Source organism: Oculina patagonica, chromosome 4, assembly GCF_052425735.1.
Source record: "Oculina patagonica isolate OP01 chromosome 4, crgOcupat, whole genome shotgun sequence".
Taxonomy (NCBI): Eukaryota; Metazoa; Cnidaria; class Anthozoa; order Scleractinia; family Oculinidae; genus Oculina; species Oculina patagonica.
This window is the reverse complement of record NC_135761.1, coordinates 5306497-5329210: the sequence shown is the minus strand read 5'-3', so window position 1 is coordinate 5329210 and position 22714 is coordinate 5306497. Positions and strand designations below refer to the sequence as shown.

Genomic DNA, 22714 nt, shown 5'->3' with positions numbered 1-22714 from the left:
ACGCAACGCTGCAGCCTGGCTGCAGCGCTGCGTTAGTTCACTTTTTTGGTTGCACAGCGCTTAAGCGTCGTTAAAGCAATACTTGTGAGTCGCTCAAGCTGCCAACCCAGAATATCATGCACTGCAGAAGCGCTGCAAAATTGTACAAACTAAAAACAGCGGTAAAGCAGTGCTGCAAGACGCTGCGTAAAACCTGCAATGAGTATCAGATGTAAACATTGTCTTCCGGCGATAAAACATTCATAAAGCAACGTTGCACAGCTATGCTTAAAAGCTACAGCAGCAACACATTGAAAGAAATCATTAAAACTGCTAAAAATATCATTTTAAACACTTATAATCAGTCTTGCGTACTTGGAGGTTGGAAGGTCACGCGTGCAGGTAAAACAGTGTTCTGAGTGTTTATAAACAAAAGCAAACGGCCCATCGATTGAAAGTTTATTAAGAATAAAATTAATACTCTGAGTCTACATCTCACGATATCGTTATTTTAGAGTGCTCTGTGGAACAAAACTAAAACATTTTCAGCTGCATGTAAACGGTGACCGGCGAGTTCGTGAACAAAACTATGTACTACAATATTGATACTCGAGAATGTACTTACGTTACAGCTTGATCTACCATTCTTGTCATTCTTTTTTTTCCAAATTTTCGAGTGTATGTTGCCATTTCAAATAAATACCTTCCCAATGGTATTTTGCCTGGACCATTTTGTACTTATATCCGCTCTCATAAGAGAAAATTTTCAATGTTTTCATGTGCAGAAATTACTGTATCTAACCATACGATACGTGATGGAATTGCCGGAATGAGATCTCAGAGATATGTACTATAACTTGATTGGTTGGTTTTAACAACATGTTTTGTTTCAGTGTTTCATGCTCGTGTTACAATTTCAACCGTTGAAGCGGGAACGAAGCTCTGGAAGCAGGCGGATTGTAGAACTTTCTTATTTATATATGCCAGAAGCTTCTGTATATGCACAATCTGGGAAATTATTCTTTGATTTTCCCAGAAAACTGATTTTCACTACAGCCAATTCTACGTAAGCAGTGATTTTGTGCAACAAACCAGTATCGCTCAAAGAAGAAACATGTGTGATTGCAGTTTTGTCGGCTCGGATATTTCAGGATTTTCTCCAATCTGTTGTGAAAATGAAAGGGTTGCAAGACCGTTGGGTTAATATGAAAGGCAATTTCCCAAAGAAAAGAACAAGAAAATGAGGTGAGCCTGCATACTTACAAAAACAGAAACGAATTTGCCTGTTTATTTGGGTATATTTTTTAAAAATTCCGTAGCTTAAAATTTTCTTGCTCAATTTTAATTATCTTCAACTCCACTGACTGCAATAATAAGCAAGTTAAATTTCGAAGTTTCGCCAAATCACATGGATGTTGACGATGTTATAGTTTATACTTAACCTTGTATGTCTGATTTCATAATTAAAACTCATGAGCATATAAAAACTTAATTAGCTCATAATTTTGTTTGCGATGACTCTAGATCATAGACTGTGCGATTGCTGGACTTCAAGATAATGAAAATAAAGTTTTGATTTGTTGATTTACTAAGATAGATTGTTGTGTACGTTTCTTTTAGTTAGAAAACTTTGTAGTCTTTCTAGCGCTAGCAAATTTTGCATAGTCATATTAGCGTGATGTATTTTGTATCTCACTGAGTGTATCAGGGAAGCGCCGTGCGCTTCGGTCGTATTTGCAGCCTAAAGTAACGCTGCAAAGCGCTGCTTTACAGCTGCTTTATCGACCCCATGGCTTCGTGTGGGTTATGATCAGCAGCTCTCCTGCAGCTCTCGAGCAGCGCTCACCGTCGCTCCTGCAGCACTCACGCAGTCATTTTTCGAAACTTCTGCAGCGCTACGAAAACAGCGTTCGCGCAACCTACACGCAGCGCTGGTTGCAGCGCTCATGAGTGGCTAAAACAGCGCTGCATAAACGGCTTATGTTTCGTACGGGTTATTGGATGAAATCTACTGAATGAAATATTCTGCTAGGTTCTGCTTAATAGGAAACATTCGATCTTGCTTGACACGTGATTCCGCGCGAACGTACGCAATAAACTATGTAGTAGTGTTTAACTCGCACAAAATCGTTATCAAATCTCACTTTTAAAGAGAGACTTTAACTTCTACACAGAGCTACGCTGTACCATAACTGGTCATAACTTTAAAATGGTTGGGTATTCAATCGACTAACGATTCAAACAATTCAAACCTTTTGTTCAAACAATCCCGAACCGCCAACTAATTGCTTAGATTACAATCCCTCTTTAACCCCACGGCTAATTTAAAAAAAGTTGTCTACACAAAGATAAGAACAATGCTTACAGATCGAACAACTGATATTTACATCGTATACTAGTTACGTTGATATGAAAGCTATATCTGCTATATTCCACGACTGTAATCTCTATAAATACAGTTGTAACAGTAAATATCCTGTTGAAACCTGCACCATTTTCCTACGCGTTGTAAACAGAAATGATTTTAAACTACTTTCCAAAACTCTCAAGATAAAATAATAGATATCAAATGAAAGCACGCTATTCTTTAAATTGGCAAAGTAAAGCTGTTATTCTGATACATCTTACAATTGCACAAATCAAAACTTTACAAGCGACCACAAGACAAGACACTCCAAAGAGATTTTAGAGCTTCATGTTAAAAACTGCTTTTCTCGCTCAATTTAAGTTGCGGTATACTAGCGTTATATGCACAACAACGACAACGAAAACTTTACAGGCAGGTCCATCTACTGACATCTTGTTGATTATTAGACACTTCTGCTTTTCAGATCCGTTCTAAAACTCATCAATATAATTTCTCTCTTTCGGTTAGTACATTGTATTATGCGTTTGTTATAACCTGGTGTATTTAATTCTTCTTTTACGCGTTTTCTGCTTGAGTTACAATTAATTTCATTGATTTTCAGTACAATCTCGCAAAGGTTAGAATGTTATTTTAAGAACGTAAAACATGTCTGTATTTTTCTTGATAACTGCTGACTGCAGCTCAAATATATCCAAAATTGAAAAGCGTACAGCTAATTTAAAGAAAAAAAAAATGCGTCACATCTAGAGTTTCATTCATCCACTGAAATGGCTGTTGTTGCCGTCTATAAAAGTTGTGTTCATTGTAGCGTGGAATTCACAGCAGGATATATGAACCTACATGTAGTGCCTCTTGACTCAGGTCAATCTTCGGGTCAAAAAAATACAAAACAATGTATGTTTTGCGCTTTAGATTGACATTTCTGCTCTTCAATCCTAAGAAAACTCCTCAAATAAAATTTCCCTCTTTCGGTCATACATTGAGTTCTACCTTTACCTCAGAGCCGAGTGTAAACGAGGCTTTGCAAATCGAAAGTGTAAATGTTTCTCTCGATGAATCAGAACCGCCTGAAAAAAGAAAGGCAAGAAAGTACGACTCCAGACTGGCAGAGTTCTTTTTTTGAAATGTGGGAAAAAGTATGGAACAGCACAACGCAAGATTTGAACGATCGGCTGAAATGTTCCGTGACGCCCAGAGCGGCAAATGGAACAAACAAACGCCACAGTTGACATTTTTAAAGATTTGGCATCAAAATAATTGTCTTTATCGAATCGTTTATCTTCTGTTATTAAATTGTTGTTATTCATGCCACAAAGGTCACCCCTTTCAATACAAATGTTTTGCAAAAGTCACGTAGCAATCATAGTCTTTTTTAGGATGCTCGTTTTTTGTTCAACCTTTTTCAACACAATTCTCCAACGAACTTTCAACATGCCAAATGCTCGTTCCACTACAGATCGTAGCGCACCGAACTTTAGGTTTTAAACTTTCTCTGCTCCTGAGTCAGGCGTCCTCTGTCCGGGTAGGGTTTCACTAGCCAGTTCGTTAGCGGATAGGCACTGTTGCCAGCTAAAAGGGGCCTTATTTCTGTTCCATTTTTATTGCCTGTTGGACCACTTAAAATTTGCTCGTTTGCTGCAAGTTCAGAAAAAACGTCATCTCTTTTTAGCGTGCCTGTATTTTTACATAATAAGCCCTTTACAATAAATGCTCCTAACCTACTGTTTGATAAACCAGCGCGTTAGTTGCGACCTTTGTAAAGAAACATTATCTGTTCTTTGATATGAAATTCCGGCGGCCTCAGATCACAAAACAAATGGCGGGAAAATTCCGCGGCCTCACAAAGCAAATGTTGACATGGCGGGAAAAATATTGACATGGCGGGAAAATTCGGCGGCCTCAGAAAGCAAACACGCATGGAATGCACCTTTCCCCCTGTAGAATTATCTCGTGTCGTCATGACAACGTCATGACGTCACGAGACAAAAAGGTTGTACTTTTACGTTGGAAAAATCACTTACTTCCGAAAGCACCAACTGGAAGAAAACGTTCCAAGCTGTCCACAAAACTGCTAAAGAAAACAAGTTGCGAGAATTTCATTTCAAGGTAATTCATAGGTTTTTTTTAACTAAAAAGGAGCTTTTTATATTTAAGATTAAGGAGAATGGAGATTGTACATACTGCAGAGAAACGGATTCTAGAGACCATACGCTTATTGACTGTCATTTCACAAAGTCTTTCATTCAGCAGGTGTTGCAGTGGTTCAATTCAACCAACAACTCGCCCTTTTCACTTCAACTGAAGAGATTTTATTTGGCCTTCCCAATACACCGAATGATGAATTAAAGAGAAAGCTAAACTACACTCTTCTATACATGTGTTATTATATTTAAAAAATGAAACTCCAGAACGATTCATTATCAATCTCGGACTTTATTAATAAAATCATTTATAATTATAGAATAGAACACCTTCTATAAGTATATATTAACAGCTATCTTACAACTTCTTCGCCTTCTCCTATGTTTACTCTATAGTTTCTTTATATTGTTTAGGGAAAGATTTTCATCGCTTTTTATATTAATTTGTAGCATTTCTGATCCGTTGCCACTGTATTGTGAATTGTAAGTAGTATCTTGTAAACAGTGTGGTAATAAAAAAAATAGGGTGTACTATAAAAGATTGTGCAGTTAAAGCTCTCCTTGCGTCTTCTCACAAGCGACTAGCTCTTGATACTTTAGATTGCCTTTGAGAAATCCCGTTGAAATTTTACTAAGCTGACTGTTATTAAAAGCTGTCGTAAGCCAGACTTCTCCGGTAACTGAGTGATCGCAACTATTTTTAGGAATAAACCCGAGAGCGAATTTCGAGGGTTTTTATGTGTCTCTAGGGAAAATAAACTTCACTGATAGTTGTTTTCTCAAGGTTAAGGTCCGCGACAAAAAAAATATGTTTTAAAATTTAAGTAAAAGTACAACCCACCGAAGTTTCTATCCATGATGATAAAACAAAAGGCCGAAAATTAAATGTTTCTATAGTAAGAAAAGAGAGCTTTCATTATTTGGAAGAGTGAAGCGAAATATCTAGAGGTATTTAATACTTACAATTCCCAGCTTTTTGCTTCGAGGAACTTTTTAGGCGAGTGATATCGATGTAGTTATATTTACCTATGATATGAAAGGGTACACGCTTCAACAATGAATCGTTACTGTCTTAAAAGAAATTTTGAAAACAGGAGTTCAACAGTCCACTTTACGGCCTTAAAGAAAAGGAGCTTTCATCATTTGGTAGAGTAAAATATCCATAGGTTTTTAATACTTACGATTCCCAGCTGTTGATTTCGAGAAACTTTTTAGGCGAGTGATGTAGTTAACCTATGTTATAATCAGAGGTTACACACTTAACAATAAATTTTTCATAGCTTACGCTGCAATTCTCGATCTTCCTTACTGCCTTAAAGGAAAGTAAAAGAACAGGAGTTCAAGGGCCCACCTGCTTTACCTGTGAAAACGAAAATTAAATCAGAAATCATGAGAAATAAAGAGCAAAAGATTTAAATTGACTGCGTCCTTATTCTTTTCTGTTAAGCATTTTATATTTACAACCAAAATCAAAACATTTAGAAGTACAGTTTTGTATTACGTTTAACAGACTTCGTGTACATTGTTTTATTTATTTTTATTTCTTTCTGATTTTCTATTCGTTGTTTAAATTTTTGCTATTTATGGCCACGATGGACCCCGCCTGAGGTAACCTATAATGTCATCCAAAGCATTGAGAACGTCCAATGTGGTCGGTTCACCTGGCCAGCACTCGCTTTCGGGGCCAATATGTTCCGCTATGTAGGGGACATCAGCTACTAAAAAACCCCCGTAGTTCAAAAAAAAGCCCTGTAAATCACAGATTTGCCGGTATTGTGTTGGTTCGTCACTCCCGTAGGTCATAAAACTTTGGATATTTCTAAGATCATGCACTGTTCTTCTTATTGGATCTGATGAATCGTCTCCTCGTGGGACATGACGCAGGATATCATTTTTTACTCGCGAAGCTAGATCCCTTATAGCAACACTGCCTCCGGCGATAGCGTCACGTAGGTGCCGAAACCTTCCGTTATGCACCCATTCCTCTAGGAAACCGCTGCAAACTTGTTGTGGGTTTTCTGGGCAGTTCAAGCCATGGATTGGTCTTGGATCAAATGCCACTGTGTTGACATAGGCAGATACTCTTCCAAGGTTCTGGATCTCATTATTGATGACATCCTCGCACGCTGCCTCGTCAACGACAGCAGTCTTGCAAACAAGAAGCCCAACTGTGGGCTCTTGTCTGATGAGGCATGCCAACTTGTCTCCTCCTGCATAGGCCTCGGCACAAAAATTTTCGTAGTTGATCGGTCGTTCGGCGTGACTGATGACTTGCCGAGCACGAGAAAAGTTCGGCTGCCCTACCACTCTGCCCTTGTTCAGCGAGATCAGGACAAACAGGACGACACAAATCTTGTACTGCTCCATTGCCACCTGTGGGAATATAAGGATTAGTTGCTTGATATATTTATCACCTCGTATCCAACGCGGGTTCATGGCACAATCGTTATGGAGCGTTAGGCCATCCCAATAAAATGTTTCGTTTCTCATCCCCAACCGACCAATTTATTTTTTCGAAATGTAAAAAAAAATCCAGATTCACTAGTCAAAGAGGCAAGTACTTTAATTTACAAGCACACTATCTTGTTTTATTGACAACAATTGGTATGATGTGATGTTTCCTAAACATCGATACTAAGTTTTTCAAGGCCGTTTCGTGCCAAGGGCATTAACGATTGTTCTAACATTCTCAGCAAGATCGACTGAACCAAAATCTTTCGGTTCTGCATCTCCTGGCTTCTTAAATGAACACAGACCCCTTAAACATGACCTGGAAAGTGCTCCTTGGTGGGACTGTTCCTCCTTCAAGGATCTGGATGACATCACCTGGGCTTGGAATTGCATGTATAATGAAATTGCAAACAACCACATTACCCTACGCAAAGCCAAAGTTAGAAAACATTCACTACCTTGGATGAACAGTGAGATCCGGAAAGAGATGAACAAGAGATATAAACTTTTGAAAGCTTGTGATGGTACACCCTTAACAAATAATCTCTGGGCTGATTACAAATCCTCTAGAAACAAAGTATCTAAGATGCTACGATGTGCCGAAGCTCAATATTGGAAAAGAAATTTACAGAGACCAAGGATTCAAAATCCTTCTGGAAAACTGTAAACGAGGCCACTGGTAAATCTAAGAGTAAGCATCTCCTCAGAGATGCTGATAATAAGGAAATCACAAATGATTACGAGAAAGCTGAATTGATTAACTCTTATTTCATAAATATTGGCAGAGATTTAGCTGAAAAATTCCCCGAAGCTGATGAACCCCATCATTTCATGTATAGAGTTACCCCTACTGTACAGGACTTGGAGGTCAACATCAACAAACTCATAGCTGATATCAAGACAATTAATATTAACAAAGCATCTGGTCCTGATGGCATCTCTTCTCGTGGTTTAGCTATTGCAGGACCATCTGCCTTAGAGGGCATGGTAACCGTTTTCAAGAACAGCATGTCTCAGTCCAGCTTTCCTAACATATGGAAGATTGCAAAAGTTACTGCAATCTTCAAATCAAAGTCTCTTCGAGATATCGACGTTTTTGCATGAAGTATGAGTCGAAGGTTTATCCTGTGCATTGTTCTTCGAACTTATCATTACAGTTTCTTTGTAGTTTAATTTAACAATTTCCTATCTTCGCGGAGGAAATGCAGCCATATAATTTTGTCAAAAATGGCTCGTTCGCGCCGGGTATTTATACACATATTCCTTAACATTACACAAATAAACAGTGCAAATTTCAGCGAGATCTGACAATTCTATACTTTAAAACTGCAAGGACCTTTCGAGGCAGTCGATTACGGAAATGAAACAGCAAAATATGCGTTCGACGCTTTGTTTTTGCGACGCTATATTTGAATTGTTATAGGTAGACCGCCGTTCAATGTGTTCAAGGCCGTATCGTTACGATTGCTCCATGAAAAAGCACGAAAAAAAATACGGATATTTCCGACTACTGTCGGAGAAAACATTGCGTAAACAAATCGTTACACTCAAGCTGCGTTTTGTCTAGGCTCGGCGAGGGTCGGATATCAAGACCCAGGATTAAACAAAAGCCACATATACAGTGAATGCTTTCGAATTATATTTAAAGATGAAATACGAAAGAATTTTGCTGTCTTTGACTGAAATTCCACTCGAACTGCGTAGATACGATCGCATGTTGTAAAGCCGATTCATGCAACATTGCTCTCAACGCGATGTAAGTGCTAGTGATTATTTATTCGTGTTTTAGTTACGCAATCCATTGTTTGTGCGACGCTTTTTATAGATCGCCTTTCAGACACACGTGCGTTGAGATAAGAAAGCTGACATGTCACTTTTAAAATTGTTATATAACGTTTGTAAATGTGACAAGTCACGTTTTTTCCACGAAATCGCAAGTGATCACCCACAGCGGAAAGTAATCCCTTGAGAAATTAAAACAGTCCCTTGAGAAATTAAAAAAGTCCCTTGAGAGTTTACAAATATGTGGTTCCAAATTTTGTCTAGTAACCCCTATTCTACCATTTTTGCTTGTAAACAAGCAAAAACGTCGAAAAAAGGAAGTCCAGCAGACGTTTCAAATTATAGGCCAATATCACTATTAAGCATCCCCAGCAAGCTACTTGAAAGTCAGATCTGCAGCATAATTGATACCCATCTGAACAGCTGTGGTACAAAAAGCTGTAAACAATGGGGGTTTAGCAAAGGACTATCAACCGAAGGAATGCTTATCTCAATGACTGAGAGATGGAAGACAGCAATTGACAATGATCTAACCGTCGGTGCTGTTTTTATTGATTTTCAAAAAGCTTTTGACACTGTTCCCCATTATATTTTATCACATAAATTACATGCCATTGGAATATCAGGATCTCTCCATGAATGGCTAATGAGCTATCTGACTGATAGACGCCAATTTACTGAAGTAAATAACTGTAGGTCTGCCACTGACTATGTACGCTATGGAGTTCCTCAAGGCTCGCTTCTTGGCCCCAGGCTATACACCATATATGTTAATGATCTCCCTGACCACATTGATTCAGGAGATCTCTACATGTATGCAGACGACACTACAGTCTACTGTATTGGTCCAAATGTTGACCTGGTTATGTCATCACTAAACAAAACAATGAAGCAAGTCCTCATGTGGAGTGTTAGAAATCAGCTAACTATCCACCCAATTAAAACTGAGGCAATGATAATAAGAAAATCCTCTTTTGTTGGGCCTATACCTCCCCTCTACTTCAACACTGGCCATATCGATCTGGTTAACTATACCACCTGCCTTGGAGTTAAAATCGACAATAAGTTGACATGGTCTGTGCACATTGACTCAGTAAAGAAACATTTCACGCAGAAGGTTGGAGCGCTGAAGAGAATGAGAATCCTCCCCAAGAAGGCTCTCGAGGAAATATACTTTAAAACAATTATCCCCAGTGTAACATATGGAATCTCAGTATGGGGAAATTGTTCTCCTTCTGCACTGAACTCTCTACATCATATTCATGCAAGAGCAGCTCGTATTGTGAATAACCTTAATTCAACGATGGCAGATGACACATGTCTCATGAAATCCGATTGGCTGCCCATCTCCTACTTCTATAAAAAATCCGTACTGTTACTTATGCACAAAGTATATTATGAGTGTGCCCGTGAGAGAACAGGGCAGAACCATGCAACAGGTGATACAGCTCATATCACCGATTTCGCCCAAACTTAGCATAAATGTTGGGTATGGTGAGCTATTTACTGTGGCAAAACATCAACTCAAAATATTTTATTCCCTTCAAGTTATGGCACCTTTTGCAAAAATGGCCATTTTTCACTAATTTATGCATATTTAATTAGCTGACTTTGATTGACCAGTTCCACAAGAAAAAAAGACTTCTGAAAATAAAATTCACTGCACTATATTCTGTGGTTATTAGGCTTTAAGTACAATAATTCACTTTAACCGTCAAATTTGATTTCTTCTCCTCAAACGGTCTTTTGGAAGGTACACATTTCGTACTGTTGGAAATAGCCTTTAACTAGTGCCCAATATCTCCCATGAGCAACAACTTATATACATTATTCTTACATGGGTAATGAAGTCCATCATTAAACTTTACAAAAATGCAACAAAATGTCTGGGGACTACAATATTTTATTAGTATTGAGGAACTAAACACACGTGACTTAACGATTTCTTGCTATTTCATCAAAATTCACCGAAACACAGAAGCCATTTATTTGCCTCAATTTGGCATAAAATCGGTACGAAATAGCTAATCAAGCATTAATCTATAGATAACAATCAAAATATTGGCGAAGAAAAGGCAGTTAGGACATTTTTCGGAGCGTTTTCAGAGCCATATAATTCGGCAATGTTGTGATATAGCAAATGTAAAAACAGCAGCGAAAGATTTTCTTTACAAGCTCGCTCAATTCAACATTTAGGCACATCAGAGTAAAGAAACAAGAAAGTAATACTACATACATGCCACCTATCGACACACAGATGCTTTCTTTTGAAGAATTTGTTCTTCCTCGCTGCACTTCGATTCTTTGATCGATCTCAATTGACATGTACTGTTGCTTTGAGGCGCGCTGAACTTAGTCAATCCATCGTGGTTCATCCTTCGTGAAAGGTGTAAGCAGGTTGTCAATAAAGTCATTCAAAGAGCTGTTCAAAGTTTACGGAAGGACACTAGTCTCAGCCAGTTTGCATGAAATAAATTTAACTGGAAAATAAACAGCCGCCATGTTGAATTTCTACCTTTGAGCCTGCCGTTTCAGTCAGCGGTACGGCTGTTCACTGGGCATCACGCGTCCATCACGCGTGACCACACCACACGCGCGATCATTTGCTTTTCCTCCCCGAGTGTTCGTTGGATGCGTTTGTGATGAAAATGAGAATATTTTCAAATTGTCGTAGGGAAAACAATTTCCTCCGCTACAGCTTGACGTGTTTACCGCAATGTGATGCTGAACGAACTCTAGGGTGCTTACCATTTGTTGGAGAGAACCGGTTGAAATGACCACTGAAAAATGGAAAGGCTTCTTTCCAAAATTAGCAAACTAACCGAAATAGATGTCGCTTGCCATTTGTAGCTCAGTTTCCTGTTATTTCTTTCCGTTGATGGGAGACCTGATGCATGGGAAACTAGAACTGGGAAACCTTACAAATGGTCTCCGAAGAGATTTTCCAGAAAAAATACTGTTCCATTTGACTTTCACCGAGACAGAGTTCTTGATTTTTCTGTTCAACGGTCGGCTAGCCTGCGTGGCAGGCGTCGTTAGTTTCTAGCGCGCGCATGGGAGAAACGCGAAAGGCGCGAGAGCGCCACGCGAGGAAAAAATCGAGAAGACGGCGTCTCCTCGATTTTTACCTCGCGTGGCCTTCTCGCGATCGCGCACTCTTTTACGCGCGCTAAAAACTACACAGACGCCTGCTACGCAGGCTAACGGTCGGCATGCACGGCAACCAAATCAAAATAATTGTTTATGTTCCAAAATGACGCTAAATGGCGGTATAAAACTGCTCCGACGTCTCGGGAATACTGCCTTTTTGCGGATGGCACCCTGAAGAAGGCAGTATTGCCGAAAAGTCGGAGCAGTTTTATACCGCCATTTAGCGTCATTTTGGAACATAAACAATTATTTTTAGCATAAAAGACGCTACACAGTTAAATAGATCAAAATTTCAACGTCTCCCAGTTACTTTCCAGACATTTGTATTTTTTTATTGCTTGTTCAAATTCCCCTCCCCTGGCGGGAATAGTGATTAATACCGCGCATAACGATTACATTTTTTGACCAAATTCCCCTACCCCGGGGCATAAATGGGAAAAAATGAATAACTCAGCAAAATTGGAGAATAACGTTTACCACGGGATAAATCACTATACGGTGGATAGCGAGGTAGGTTTTGTAATCGTTTCTTGCGCAAGTGCTTTAGTTGGGGGAGCGTCTGTGCTGAACTGAACAAAGAATTCACGTACGAAATGCCTTTAGGGACGCAGTCTATATGGCGCAGCAAATATATACATTTATTACACGACTAAGGCGGTCCTAGGGCCAATAACTAAATCAGCCAATCAGATTACTTTACTTCCGGTCCCGCGAGGGCCGATATTTTCCAAGTATCGGACCGGGTTTTGTCCCAGATGATCCCGCACTAATTCCCGCGCGATTTAGCGCAAGATTTTTTGCAAGATTTTTTTTTGTAAAAATTTTTCGGAGTTTTTATTGCTTTGAAAATGAAATGACCTTCAACACAGAAATAATTTTAACTCCTTTGGCGCGCGTAAAAGTTTTGCCGCATATTGTTTTCCACGACATCTACCGGGTAGCAATTCTTAATACACAAAGTTTCCAGTCGTGAAATAAATCTCTTATTAACCACGCGCGAGGGCCGTACTGGGCGAATATTGGCCCGAGGTCTTAACAGTACGGATCGAGCGCAGCGAGGTCCGTACAAAAAAGACCGAGGGCCAATATTCGCCCAGTACGGTCCCGAGCAAGCTTGGAGAAGGCTACCTATGCTGATTGAAACATTAGCTAATAAGTTTTGCCGTCTTGCGTAGTCCTAGTCTTACAATAAATTTGTTTAGTTTTAATGCGGGGTTTAAGCTCTCTACAAAAGTCTGCATTCGCGTCTTTGTAACTCACATAGCCACTTAAATTGAGTCGGTGATCGATGAAGAAAATTATCATTTGAAGCCGCAATTCGTCACTTGCAATGTGGGCATTCAGGAGGAAAAATTTGTCCCCATAAAAGCCCTTTTCTAAAACAAATTAATAAAACTGCAGTAATGACGGTTATCGGTAAATGGACAGATGAAGAACTTTGTGGGATCCCGAAAAAGAGAGTGGGTACAAATTCAGTCTCCTAGCTGCCAAAGTGTAATACAATATAGACGATTTGAACAGAAGGAATAGATGTACACAGGCCAGGCTGAAAACCTGACCGCCATTTCTTCGAATGTCCATATTCACCCCCTCCCCCACCTCCCAAAAAAAGACAGAAACAACAAAAAAAACAATAAACATACTAGTTTTAACCTGATATAAGATGGAAAAACTTGCTCTGATTATTTAATGGTTTCCGACATTTCAGAGCTCAATTTCAGAGCATCAAAACCGATTGCATCGCATACATTACACTGCATCCAGTGTATTTCTCTTCAACTATTTATCAAAAAAATTCAATGGAGAAGTTGAAAAAAATTCTCACTTTTACAAGAAACGCACACTACTTATAAGGCTAAGATCAAGCCCCGGTTGTTGAGACGGTAGATAACACCATCCGCTACTTATTCCGACGAAAACAAACATTTGCGAAGAAAGTGTCCTCCGACCTGTTCCTCGGCTACAGCACTAGCCAATAATTTTGTTACTTTCTTCGAAAATAAAATTATCAATATTAGAAGTAAACTCGAAGTTAACGTAACGTCTGATCTCTTCTGCACCTTAGATAAATCGACGCTTGACTGTCAGCTGAACGCCTTTTCACCTACTTCAATCATTGAACTTTCGAAGGTTGCACGTACTGTTGCGTCTAAGTCTTGTAGCCTGGACCCTCTGCCTGCTGTTTTGTTAAAAGAAAACTTTGACATGCTTCTACCAACACTATGTAGGATTGTAAACTTGTCCCTGGAATCTGGATATGTGCCTATTTCTCTAAAAACTGCCGTCTTATTGCCACTACTCAAGAAACCATCACTGGATCACGAAATTCTCAGTAATTATAGGCCTATCTCAAATCTCAAGGTCATTTCAAAAATGATTGAAAAAGTTGTTGCAGTACGTCTTCAGGACTACCTGGAAACCAACCAACTTAATGAACCGCTACAATCAGCCTATAAGCGACTTCATAGCTGTGAAACTGCTCTTGTACGTGTACACAATGATATTTTGCGTGACATTGACGATCGTCACTGTGTTATACTCCTGCTACTGGATTTATCTGCTGCTTTTGACACTGTCGATCACGACATTCTACTAGGAAGATTGAACTCCAAGTTTTCAATCTGTGGCACTGCTCTTGAATGGTTTCGTTCATATCTTACCAACCGTACACAATTTACCTTAATCGATGGAACTAAATCGCAGTCTCATGAGCTCAAATGTGGAGTCCCCCAGGGCTCGGTCTTAGGGCCTATCCTGTACTTACTTTATACTGCACCACTGGCTGACATTCTACGACATCACGAAATGCAATTTCACTTCTACGCTGACGATACTCAGCTATATATCTCTTTTTCAACAAACAACGATGTCGAATTAACCAATACAATCGGAAAAATCGAGGAATGTTTGTCTGATCTTGACAAGTGGATGTCTATTAACAAGCTAAAACTGAATAAGGACAAAACTGAACTTCTCTACCTTTACTCGAAGCACAATCCGCAGCAGTCTCTACCTCCAATCCGTTTTGGTCAAGATATAATTCAGCCATCTCAATTTGCCAGAAACATCGGTGTGATATTTGACAGAACCATGACTATGCTCCCACATATCAGTTCTATTTGTAAATCTGCCTCTTATCATCTTCGCAACATCTCCCGTATAAGGAAATACTTATCCACGAAAACAACCGAGATCTTGGTCCATGCTTTTGTATCGTCCAAACTCGACCACTGCAACTCTCTCTTGTATAATGTGCCGAAGTACGCTTTAAAAAAGCTCCAGTCTGTTCAGAACGCCGCTGCTCGACTTATCACTTGTTCCCGAAAATACGACCACATCACTCCAATACTGAAAGAACTACACTGGCTTCCTGTTTCTGAACGCATTAAATTCAAGATTCTGCTACTTACCTTCAAAGCTCTCCATCAACAATCTCCTATCTACATTCAAGATTTGCTAACGTACTACCAACCTTCAAGAACCCTCCGATCATCACACTCTTCACGTCTCAACCCTGTCAAATTCCACCTCAAGTCCTATGGGTCTCGAGCTTTTTCTGTTTCCTCGCCTGAACTTTGGAACAGTTTGCCTGTTTTTATCCGCTCGTGTGACAATTTAAGTTCTTTTAAATCAAAACTCAAAACGTTTCTTTTTAAAACTTATTACTCTTAGCGATTTTTATTTTTTATTACTTTTAATGCAAATTTTTAATTTTAAGATTTCTTCAGCTAATTTTAACAAAATTTTTATTGATTTTATTATATATATATATATATATATATTTTTAAACATTTGTAAAGCGCCTAGAGCAGGCCTGGATAGGCGCTATAAAAATATATTTATTATTATATTATTATTAAAGCAAATGAACACGCGTGTGTATAGCTGTGTGTAGCTGTGTTGGGCTATGTATAGGCGTGTATAGCTGTGTAGGGCTAGGCTATGTATCCCCTCTATGAACATCCCTATATAGGATTTAGTCAAACAACTATATGATGACTACACTACGTACTTGCCCAAGTGTACGGCTTTACCGCTGACTGAAACGGCAGGCTCAAAGGTACAAATACAACATGGCGGCTGTTTATTTTCCAGTTAAATTTATTTCATTCAAACTGGCTGAGACAAGTGCCCTTCCGTGAACTTTAAACAGCTCTTTGAATGACTTTATTGACAACCTGTTTACACCTTTCACGAAGGATGAACCACGATGTATTGGCTAAGTTCATCGCGCCTCAAAGCAACAGTACATGTCAATTGAGATCGATCGAAGGATCGAAGTGCAGCGAGGAAGAACAAATTCTTCAAAAGAAAGCATCTGTGTGTCGATAAGTGGCATGTATGTAGTATTACTTTCTTGTTTCTTAACTTTGATGTGCCTAAATGTTGAATTGAGCGAGCTTTTGAAGAAAATCTTTCGCTGCTATTTTTACATTTACTATCACAACATTGCCGAATTATATGGCTCTGAAAACGCTCCGAAAAATGCCCTAACTGCCAATCTTCGCCAATATTTTGATTGTTATCTATAAATTTATGCTTGATTAGCTATTTCGTACCGATTTTATGCCAAATTGAGGCAAATAAATGGCTTCTGTGTTTCGGTGAATTTTGATGAAATAGCAAGAAATCGTTAAGTCACGTGTGTTTAGTTCCTCAATACTAATAGAATATTGAAGTCCCCAGACATTTTGTTGCATTTTTGTGAAGTTTAATGATGGATTTCATTACCCATGTAAGAATAATGTATATAAGTTGTTGCTCATGGGAGATAATGGGCACTAGTTAAAGGCTATTTCCAACAGTACGAAATGTGTACCTTCCAAAAGACCGTTTGAGGAGAAGAAATAAAATCAGACGGTTGAAGTGAATTATTGTACTTAAAGCCTAATAACCACAGAATATAATGCAGTGAAATTTATTTTCAGAAGTCTTTTTTTCTTGTGGAACTGGTCAATCAAAGTCAGCTAATTAAATATGCATAAATTAGTGAAAAATGGCCATTTTTGCAAAAGGTGCCATAACTTGAAGGGAATAAAATATTTTGAGTTGATGTTTTGCCACAGTAAATAGCTCACCATACCCAACATTTATGCTAAGTTTGGGCGAAATCGGTGATATGAGCTGTATCGCCTGTTGCCTGGTCCTCTTATGGATACACTCTTATGAAACAACGACCCAATCAATATGCGAACTGTTTTCTAAAAGAGTAACTTCTAGATCTTCTCGTGTTCCTAACCAATTTAACATCATTAGATTTAAATCGGAGACTGGCAGAAACACCCTACAATACAGAGGTCCTGTAATCTGGAATTTTGTAAATAGATTAGTTAAAGTACCAGATAATTCTTATTCTTTTAAACAAATTTTACATAAACATGTTAAAATTATAGACAATTTTTCATTTGACAAGGGGGCAACAGTAGTCGCTAATAAAAAGGATGATTTTATATATTTTTAATTTTTAATCTATTATATTTTTAATGATGTATGTAAATTTCTCTTCTTTTTATCTTAGTGTTAGTTAGTGTGCTAGTTTTAAATTTATAAATGTAATTCTTAATTTTTAGTATAGTAGGTCCACATCAGCCCTTTGGCTGCCTTTTTATCCAACCTACTCATCAAATAAAGTATGTATGTATGTATGTAAAGTGTTCATTCATTTTTTTTGCCCAACCGACCGACCCACCATCACAAGAGACGGGGCGATGGGAAACGAAACATTTTATTGGGATGGTCTTAATTTCCTATAATATTGTTTTTGATATCGTGATACAATCTGCAATGGGCGACGAGTTAAAAAAAACACCAGGGCATAATATCAGAGATTTTAAAGTAAAGCTCTCCTTGCGACTTCTCATAAGCGACCAGCTCTTCCTACTTACGACCGCCTTTGATAAATCCCAGTGAAATTTTACTAAACTGACTGTTATTAAAAGCTGTCGTAGGCCGGACTACTCTCGTAACTGACTGATAGCGATTTTGTTTTAGGAATAAACCAGAGCGACTTTCGAGGGTTCTCATGTTATCTATAGGAAAGATAAACTTCACGGACAATAATCTCCTCAAAGTTAAGGTCCGAGACGTAAACAAATATGTACTAAAATTCAAGCAAAAGTACAACCCGCCGAAGTTTAAATAATGATGTTTCAATGTTGAGGTCCATAAGATTATTAAAAAAAAAAAAAAAAGGCCGACAATTAAATGTCTCTATCGTAAGAAAAGAGAGCTTTCATTATTTGGAAGAGTGAATCGAAATATCTAGAGGTATTTAATACTTACGATTCCCAGCTATTGTCTGCGAGGAACTTTTTAGGCGAGTGATGTAGTTACCCTATGGTGTCAAAGGGGTACACGCTTCAACAATAAATTTTTAATAGCTTGCACGGCAATTTTCTATCTTCTTTACTGCCTTTAAGGAGAGTCAAAAACAGGAGTTCAAGAGTCCACCTGCTTTGAATAAATTACTGCCTTGAAGGGACACTATCACGGGGATTTTAATGCTTTTAGGTAAAAAGTACTAAAATTGGTGAATAGGTCTTCTTGTACGTGAAATACACCTAGTACATATGAAGTAAATTGTTGTTGAAGGAAGAAGAGAGTTATATAAATAGATTTAGCCAAGCCTAAAAGCGGAGCTCCCCGGTTATTTATTTCGTCCTTTTCGTTTCGAAAATCCGAATTTACTGACCGATAATAGAAAAAATATAGCACTTGAGCCTGCGATCCAATGTAAAACATTACTTGGTCAGCGGTAAATATCAAAAGAACATTGGATCTTGATGAGTTCTATATGTGAGCCCGCGATATGGTCATGTGATACTGGTCAGCGGATACCTTGTTTTGACAGCTGTCAATTGACTATGACATGGATGTCCAATATCAAAGATGTAAGCTGACGTTAACCATAACCTTAAACCTATTTCTGGAGTATGGCCGCCATTTTGGGGCGACGTCGTCGCGTCGTCGTCGTCGCTAAGGCGCACGCGCCCGCGAACCATGCCGCCAGCGACACAGCGGCAAAATGACTGCGCAGGCGCTAGAGACCCGCGGTGTGAAACGCGGGCTCGGGCGCGCGCTTATTCAAACTAAACCGGAATTTTGCGGGAAATCTGCGGGAAATAAACAGCCGGCACTGAAACTGAAAAAATAAGGATGCTGTAAAAAAAATAAGGTTTTAGTTTCCACTTTCGAGAAGAAAAAACATTTTTAAAAAAATTGAAGGGGTGTACCAATTGCAGAAAAAATGTTCTCGCGCCGACAAACGGCCTTGCGTGAAATTTTTTAATAAGTTGCGAACTACAGATAATTATCGGCGATGTTTACGGCATTTTGTTGGGTTTTTTTGGTCGTTTTACCGTCCATTTGTGCGGAATGTTGGCTGGCCGGCAAAACGAGGAACACCAAAGAAGTGTGTTACGGCAAATGCAGCCCCTTAACACCAGGTTTAGCGAGGGCAGCAAACTTACCGGAGGGAACTTCGGTCTGTTTGTTTCATCGTCGATCGATCGAAAGACAAGACGACCGCTGCTCCTCGCCCTTTCAAGAGCCTCATTCAAAGAAACTTACAGCCATTCCAGTGAAACTGTACGGCCTTTTCGACAGAAAAGGTAAACAAAACAGTAATTATCATCCAGGGAGCAAATGGTGCTACTCGTGCAAAGCAGTATTTTACAAAAATGCCGAAGGTGACTGTGATATGGCAGTAACAAAACGACGAAAGGTAAACATAATTACTTAACAGTCATATAATAATATTTTGCAAAGTCTTGTCATTTCAGTACGTTAAAGAATAACGCCTTTTTTTCCGGTGTTGAAACAAAAATTATAAAACTTAAAATAAGTGCAGTGATATTTCCATTTTTACCCTAAAACTAATAAATTAAATTCGAGTACACATATCACCTTCTTTAATATTATGTATTTGGATATTTTTGCAAAAAAAAAATAATAAAATAATACAAAATACAAAGCTTGACTTTGAAAAATATTTTAATATAGAAGATATGAAAGGAGGTGCGGTGTTGTGTATGCAGAGTTAATGTTTTTCTTTTACAACACTTGATTGAAAAATAATCATTCTAATTCACTTTGCTATTGAATTCCAGACCAACATTGAAACTCTACACAGCTGTCCACCCACAGGTGACTCAACAGCTACAGCTAACACGGTATGTGTTGTAATCATGAGTAATTTAAAAATTAAAACAGGAAAACATAGAAAACAATATTTACTTATGTCATAACCATTTTTCCAGGAGCAATCACCTCCAGGAACTGACATCTGTACAACCATTCAACATGAAAAACAATCAGGTAAGGCTCTTTGTATTAAAATTATGCAAGTATTCTGTACCTGGAGTAAAGATGACCAGAACTGATGTCTGAAAACATCTTAACTCAAGTACTGTTGGGTGTTATCTTAAGTGTATGACTACCTACTGTTACTCTGCTTGGCCAGCTGACCAAAAAACTGTACTATTGAAAGAACACATTCAAGCAGAATTTATTTTAAAATGAGCTGTGGTGTAATAACAACTCCCATTTTGTTTAGACAATTTTGCCGAGCTTGTGGGAAGATTTCAGTTAGCTCTCTATCGGCACTACAATAGTGGAGGCCAATCCCTTTACCAACCAGAGGACATGAGAAGTTTTTGCCAGACACACTCACCACACCTATATGACATCCTGTTAAGTTCTATTACCCGTGATGATGGACGTGCCACAAGCAAGAACCACTTAAGTGTACAGGAACAGAGAATAGTTGCACTCCTTCACACATTGGCTTACTTCAGGTAATATAATTTTATTTTAAAAACTTATTAATAAATTAATCATAAAGAAAATACAAAGGAAAATTAATGTTTAATGAGTGTCTTTATATCTGGTGAAGACACCTCCAAAATTTATGCCCAATTATCTTGGCTGAAATAACCCCAAATCTGAATATTAGGGCAGAAATGGAAAGATCTACATCAGGTTTTTGAAGCTGTTCATTAAACTTGCAGTTCATGCTTAATCAGGTTTTAAACACAAGGTGCACACTCGGCTGGGCCTTGTGTTTTAAACTTGATAAAGCAATCCTGCATGTTTATAAAACATAAATTATGTAAGCTTATAACCACACAGAACCTACAAAGCAAGATAATTTAGAATATAATAGCCACTGTGCACTGTTCAACATCACTTCAAGTAAAATGTAATAAGTCTCTTGATTTTGGCTGGGTCAGAAACGTTTTACATAATGTACAATATTCCATCTTTAGATCTCAGAAAACATCACATCTGCAAAAACAGGCTGGAATGTTCCTTGGCATGCATGGGCTGACCAGGTCTGCACAGACTGCAGGGAGAGTTTTGGGCTTTAGTACTGAAATACGTATGAATGACATGTTTAAACAGCAGCAGGCAAAAAACCATAAGGAAGTTGTGGACAAAGCAGTTGAAACAGCCTGCAAGGTAAAGCAGAACATAGAATTGTACAGTTAAACAGTGTTTTTATTTCTGTAAAAAATAATATTAATAAACCACAAAACAATAATGGTTCTATTTTTTTTTTCAGAACAAAAAGCTTGTTATTCATCTTCTTGACGATTTCCATGTCATAAATGTGCTTGTTCAGCCAACGAATAAAGCCAGTTCAGCAATCCATATGGCATCAAGTCTACTGGACATTCAGCCGTCAGCTGCAGTAGCACGGCCAGTTAATGTCGCAGCAATACACAGTACCACTCATGTTCGTAAAAATGGACAGAATGTTCAATGTAGAGGAGGCATTGTTAAGACATTGGTTGTCGCTGAAATGGCTGACCTTTTAGCAAATTACCACTAGACTTACCTTGCATCATTGCCCACTGCATTCCATTCCATAACACCAGACAAGGTTCAACAGCAGTTAAAGGATCTGAGGTACAAAACTGTACAACCTGCCTGAAAAATGGAAAACATGTCATGTACCAGTAATTCTTACAGGGTGTAGCATGTTATGGAGGTGTTTTGGCACTTTCTCTCCACAATAAAAAAAAACAACAATGCAATACAACAATGTGCAGAAAACTGAAAGGTGTTGAATAGTTTCTGGAAGTTTAAGGAGCTAAGGGTTAAAATTTGACTGAATCAGTCAGGGGTGGAAATGGTGGTGGTCCAAGCTTAAAATTAATTTGGTCTTCATATTATATTTATTGGTTAAACATGACAGCTGCTGAAAAACAAGATCCGCGCAGCTCTCTTCATTTATTCTGCATCCGCAGTTCAAATATATGATTTCATATATTCACTTTTTCAATCTATATAGAATTCAATGTTATTTACCTAACAAATGTTTACTACTTTTTGTTTGAAGGGTCTACAGTCAGTCATATCATCAGGAGATGCATACAATTGAAAATTGTGTTTTGATAGATGAATGGGAACACAACCTACACAGTAAGAGTGACTACCTTTCTGCATTAAACCATGAACAACAGTGTAGCCCTGCATTTAGCATTTACCTGAAAAACTTCCTGGTTCCATCTCCTGGTGACTGGCCAAGCTGGTACTACGTAAAGAAGTTGCTGGTGGATATCCCTGAAGAGAGTCCCCTGTTGTCTCTTATTCCAGAGCAAGGACCATTCCATGTGACTTTGAATGCTTATGAAACTGCTGCTGAACTGCACCGATTTTTTTTTTGCAGAGTTGCACAAGCATTTGTTTAATTCTGCCATGCCAGAGAAACCTAAACCTGATCGTGTCGCTGTTCTTGTTGCCGCTGCATTTCTTGGCTGGTTGATGTTGCGTTCTAAAGTCTTAAACTTATTTAAACTTTGCAAAGACCTGGAGTATATAAGTCTTCTGTATTTGTTGG

General features: G+C 38.5%; 3 protein-coding genes and 1 long non-coding RNA gene across 4 annotated transcripts in view; 2 read left to right on the top strand and 2 right to left on the bottom strand.

The window, feature by feature from the left end:
* The window catches only part of LOC144651340 (uncharacterized), a 29138-nt gene extending 23630 nt beyond the window's left edge, over window positions 1-5508 (bottom strand). Inside the window, exons 1-2 of the long non-coding RNA XR_013570289.1 lie at window positions 5452-5508; window positions 4369-4418 (exon numbers count right to left, since the gene is read on the bottom strand). This is a non-coding gene — a long non-coding RNA (uncharacterized LOC144651340). The remainder of the gene's footprint in view (window positions 1-4368; window positions 4419-5451) is intronic.
* Window positions 5509-5929: 421 nt separating this feature from the next.
* On the bottom strand, window positions 5930-18203 carry LOC144649224 (uncharacterized). Its single transcript, XM_078508681.1, has 2 exons — window positions 18154-18203; window positions 5930-6861 (listed from the first exon to the last, which is right to left on the bottom strand). Exon 2 carries the CDS (start codon window positions 6853-6855, stop codon window positions 6070-6072), a length of 786 nt encoding a protein of 261 aa, XP_078364807.1. The 5' UTR covers window positions 6856-6861; window positions 18154-18203; the 3' UTR covers window positions 5930-6069.
* LOC144652131 (uncharacterized) lies at window positions 14473-15551 on the top strand. The gene has a single exon (XM_078512157.1). The coding sequence runs from the start codon at window positions 14677-14679 to the stop codon at window positions 15541-15543; it is 867 nt and encodes a 288-aa protein (XP_078368283.1). The 5' UTR covers window positions 14473-14676; the 3' UTR covers window positions 15544-15551.
* A 1367-nt stretch (window positions 18204-19570) lies between the features above and the next one.
* On the top strand, window positions 19571-21703 carry LOC144648103 (uncharacterized). Its single transcript, XM_078507737.1, has 6 exons — window positions 19571-19594; window positions 19980-20042; window positions 20124-20187; window positions 20426-20666; window positions 21138-21330; window positions 21434-21703. Exons 1-6 carry the CDS (start codon window positions 19571-19573, stop codon window positions 21701-21703), a joined length of 855 nt encoding a protein of 284 aa, XP_078363863.1.
* The last annotated feature ends 1011 nt before the right edge of the window (window positions 21704-22714 follow it).

Excerpts from the sequence above, each read along its gene's own strand:
- LOC144649224 (XM_078508681.1), bottom strand. The coding sequence starts at position 6,855 with ATGGAGCAGTACAAGATTTGTGTCGTCCTGTTTGTCCTGATCTCGCTG.
- LOC144652131 (XM_078512157.1), top strand. The coding sequence starts at position 14,677 with ATGCAATTTCACTTCTACGCTGACGATACTCAGCTATATATCTCTTTT.
- LOC144648103 (XM_078507737.1), top strand. The coding sequence starts at position 19,571 with ATGGCAGTAACAAAACGACGAAAG. Across the intron at positions 20,043-20,123 it reads CAACAGCTACAGCTAACACG|TTCCAGGAGCAATCACCTCC; the intron begins GTATGTGTTGTA and ends TCATAACCATTT. Across the intron at positions 20,667-21,137 it reads CACACATTGGCTTACTTCAG|ATCTCAGAAAACATCACATC; the intron begins GTAATATAATTT and ends TTCCATCTTTAG.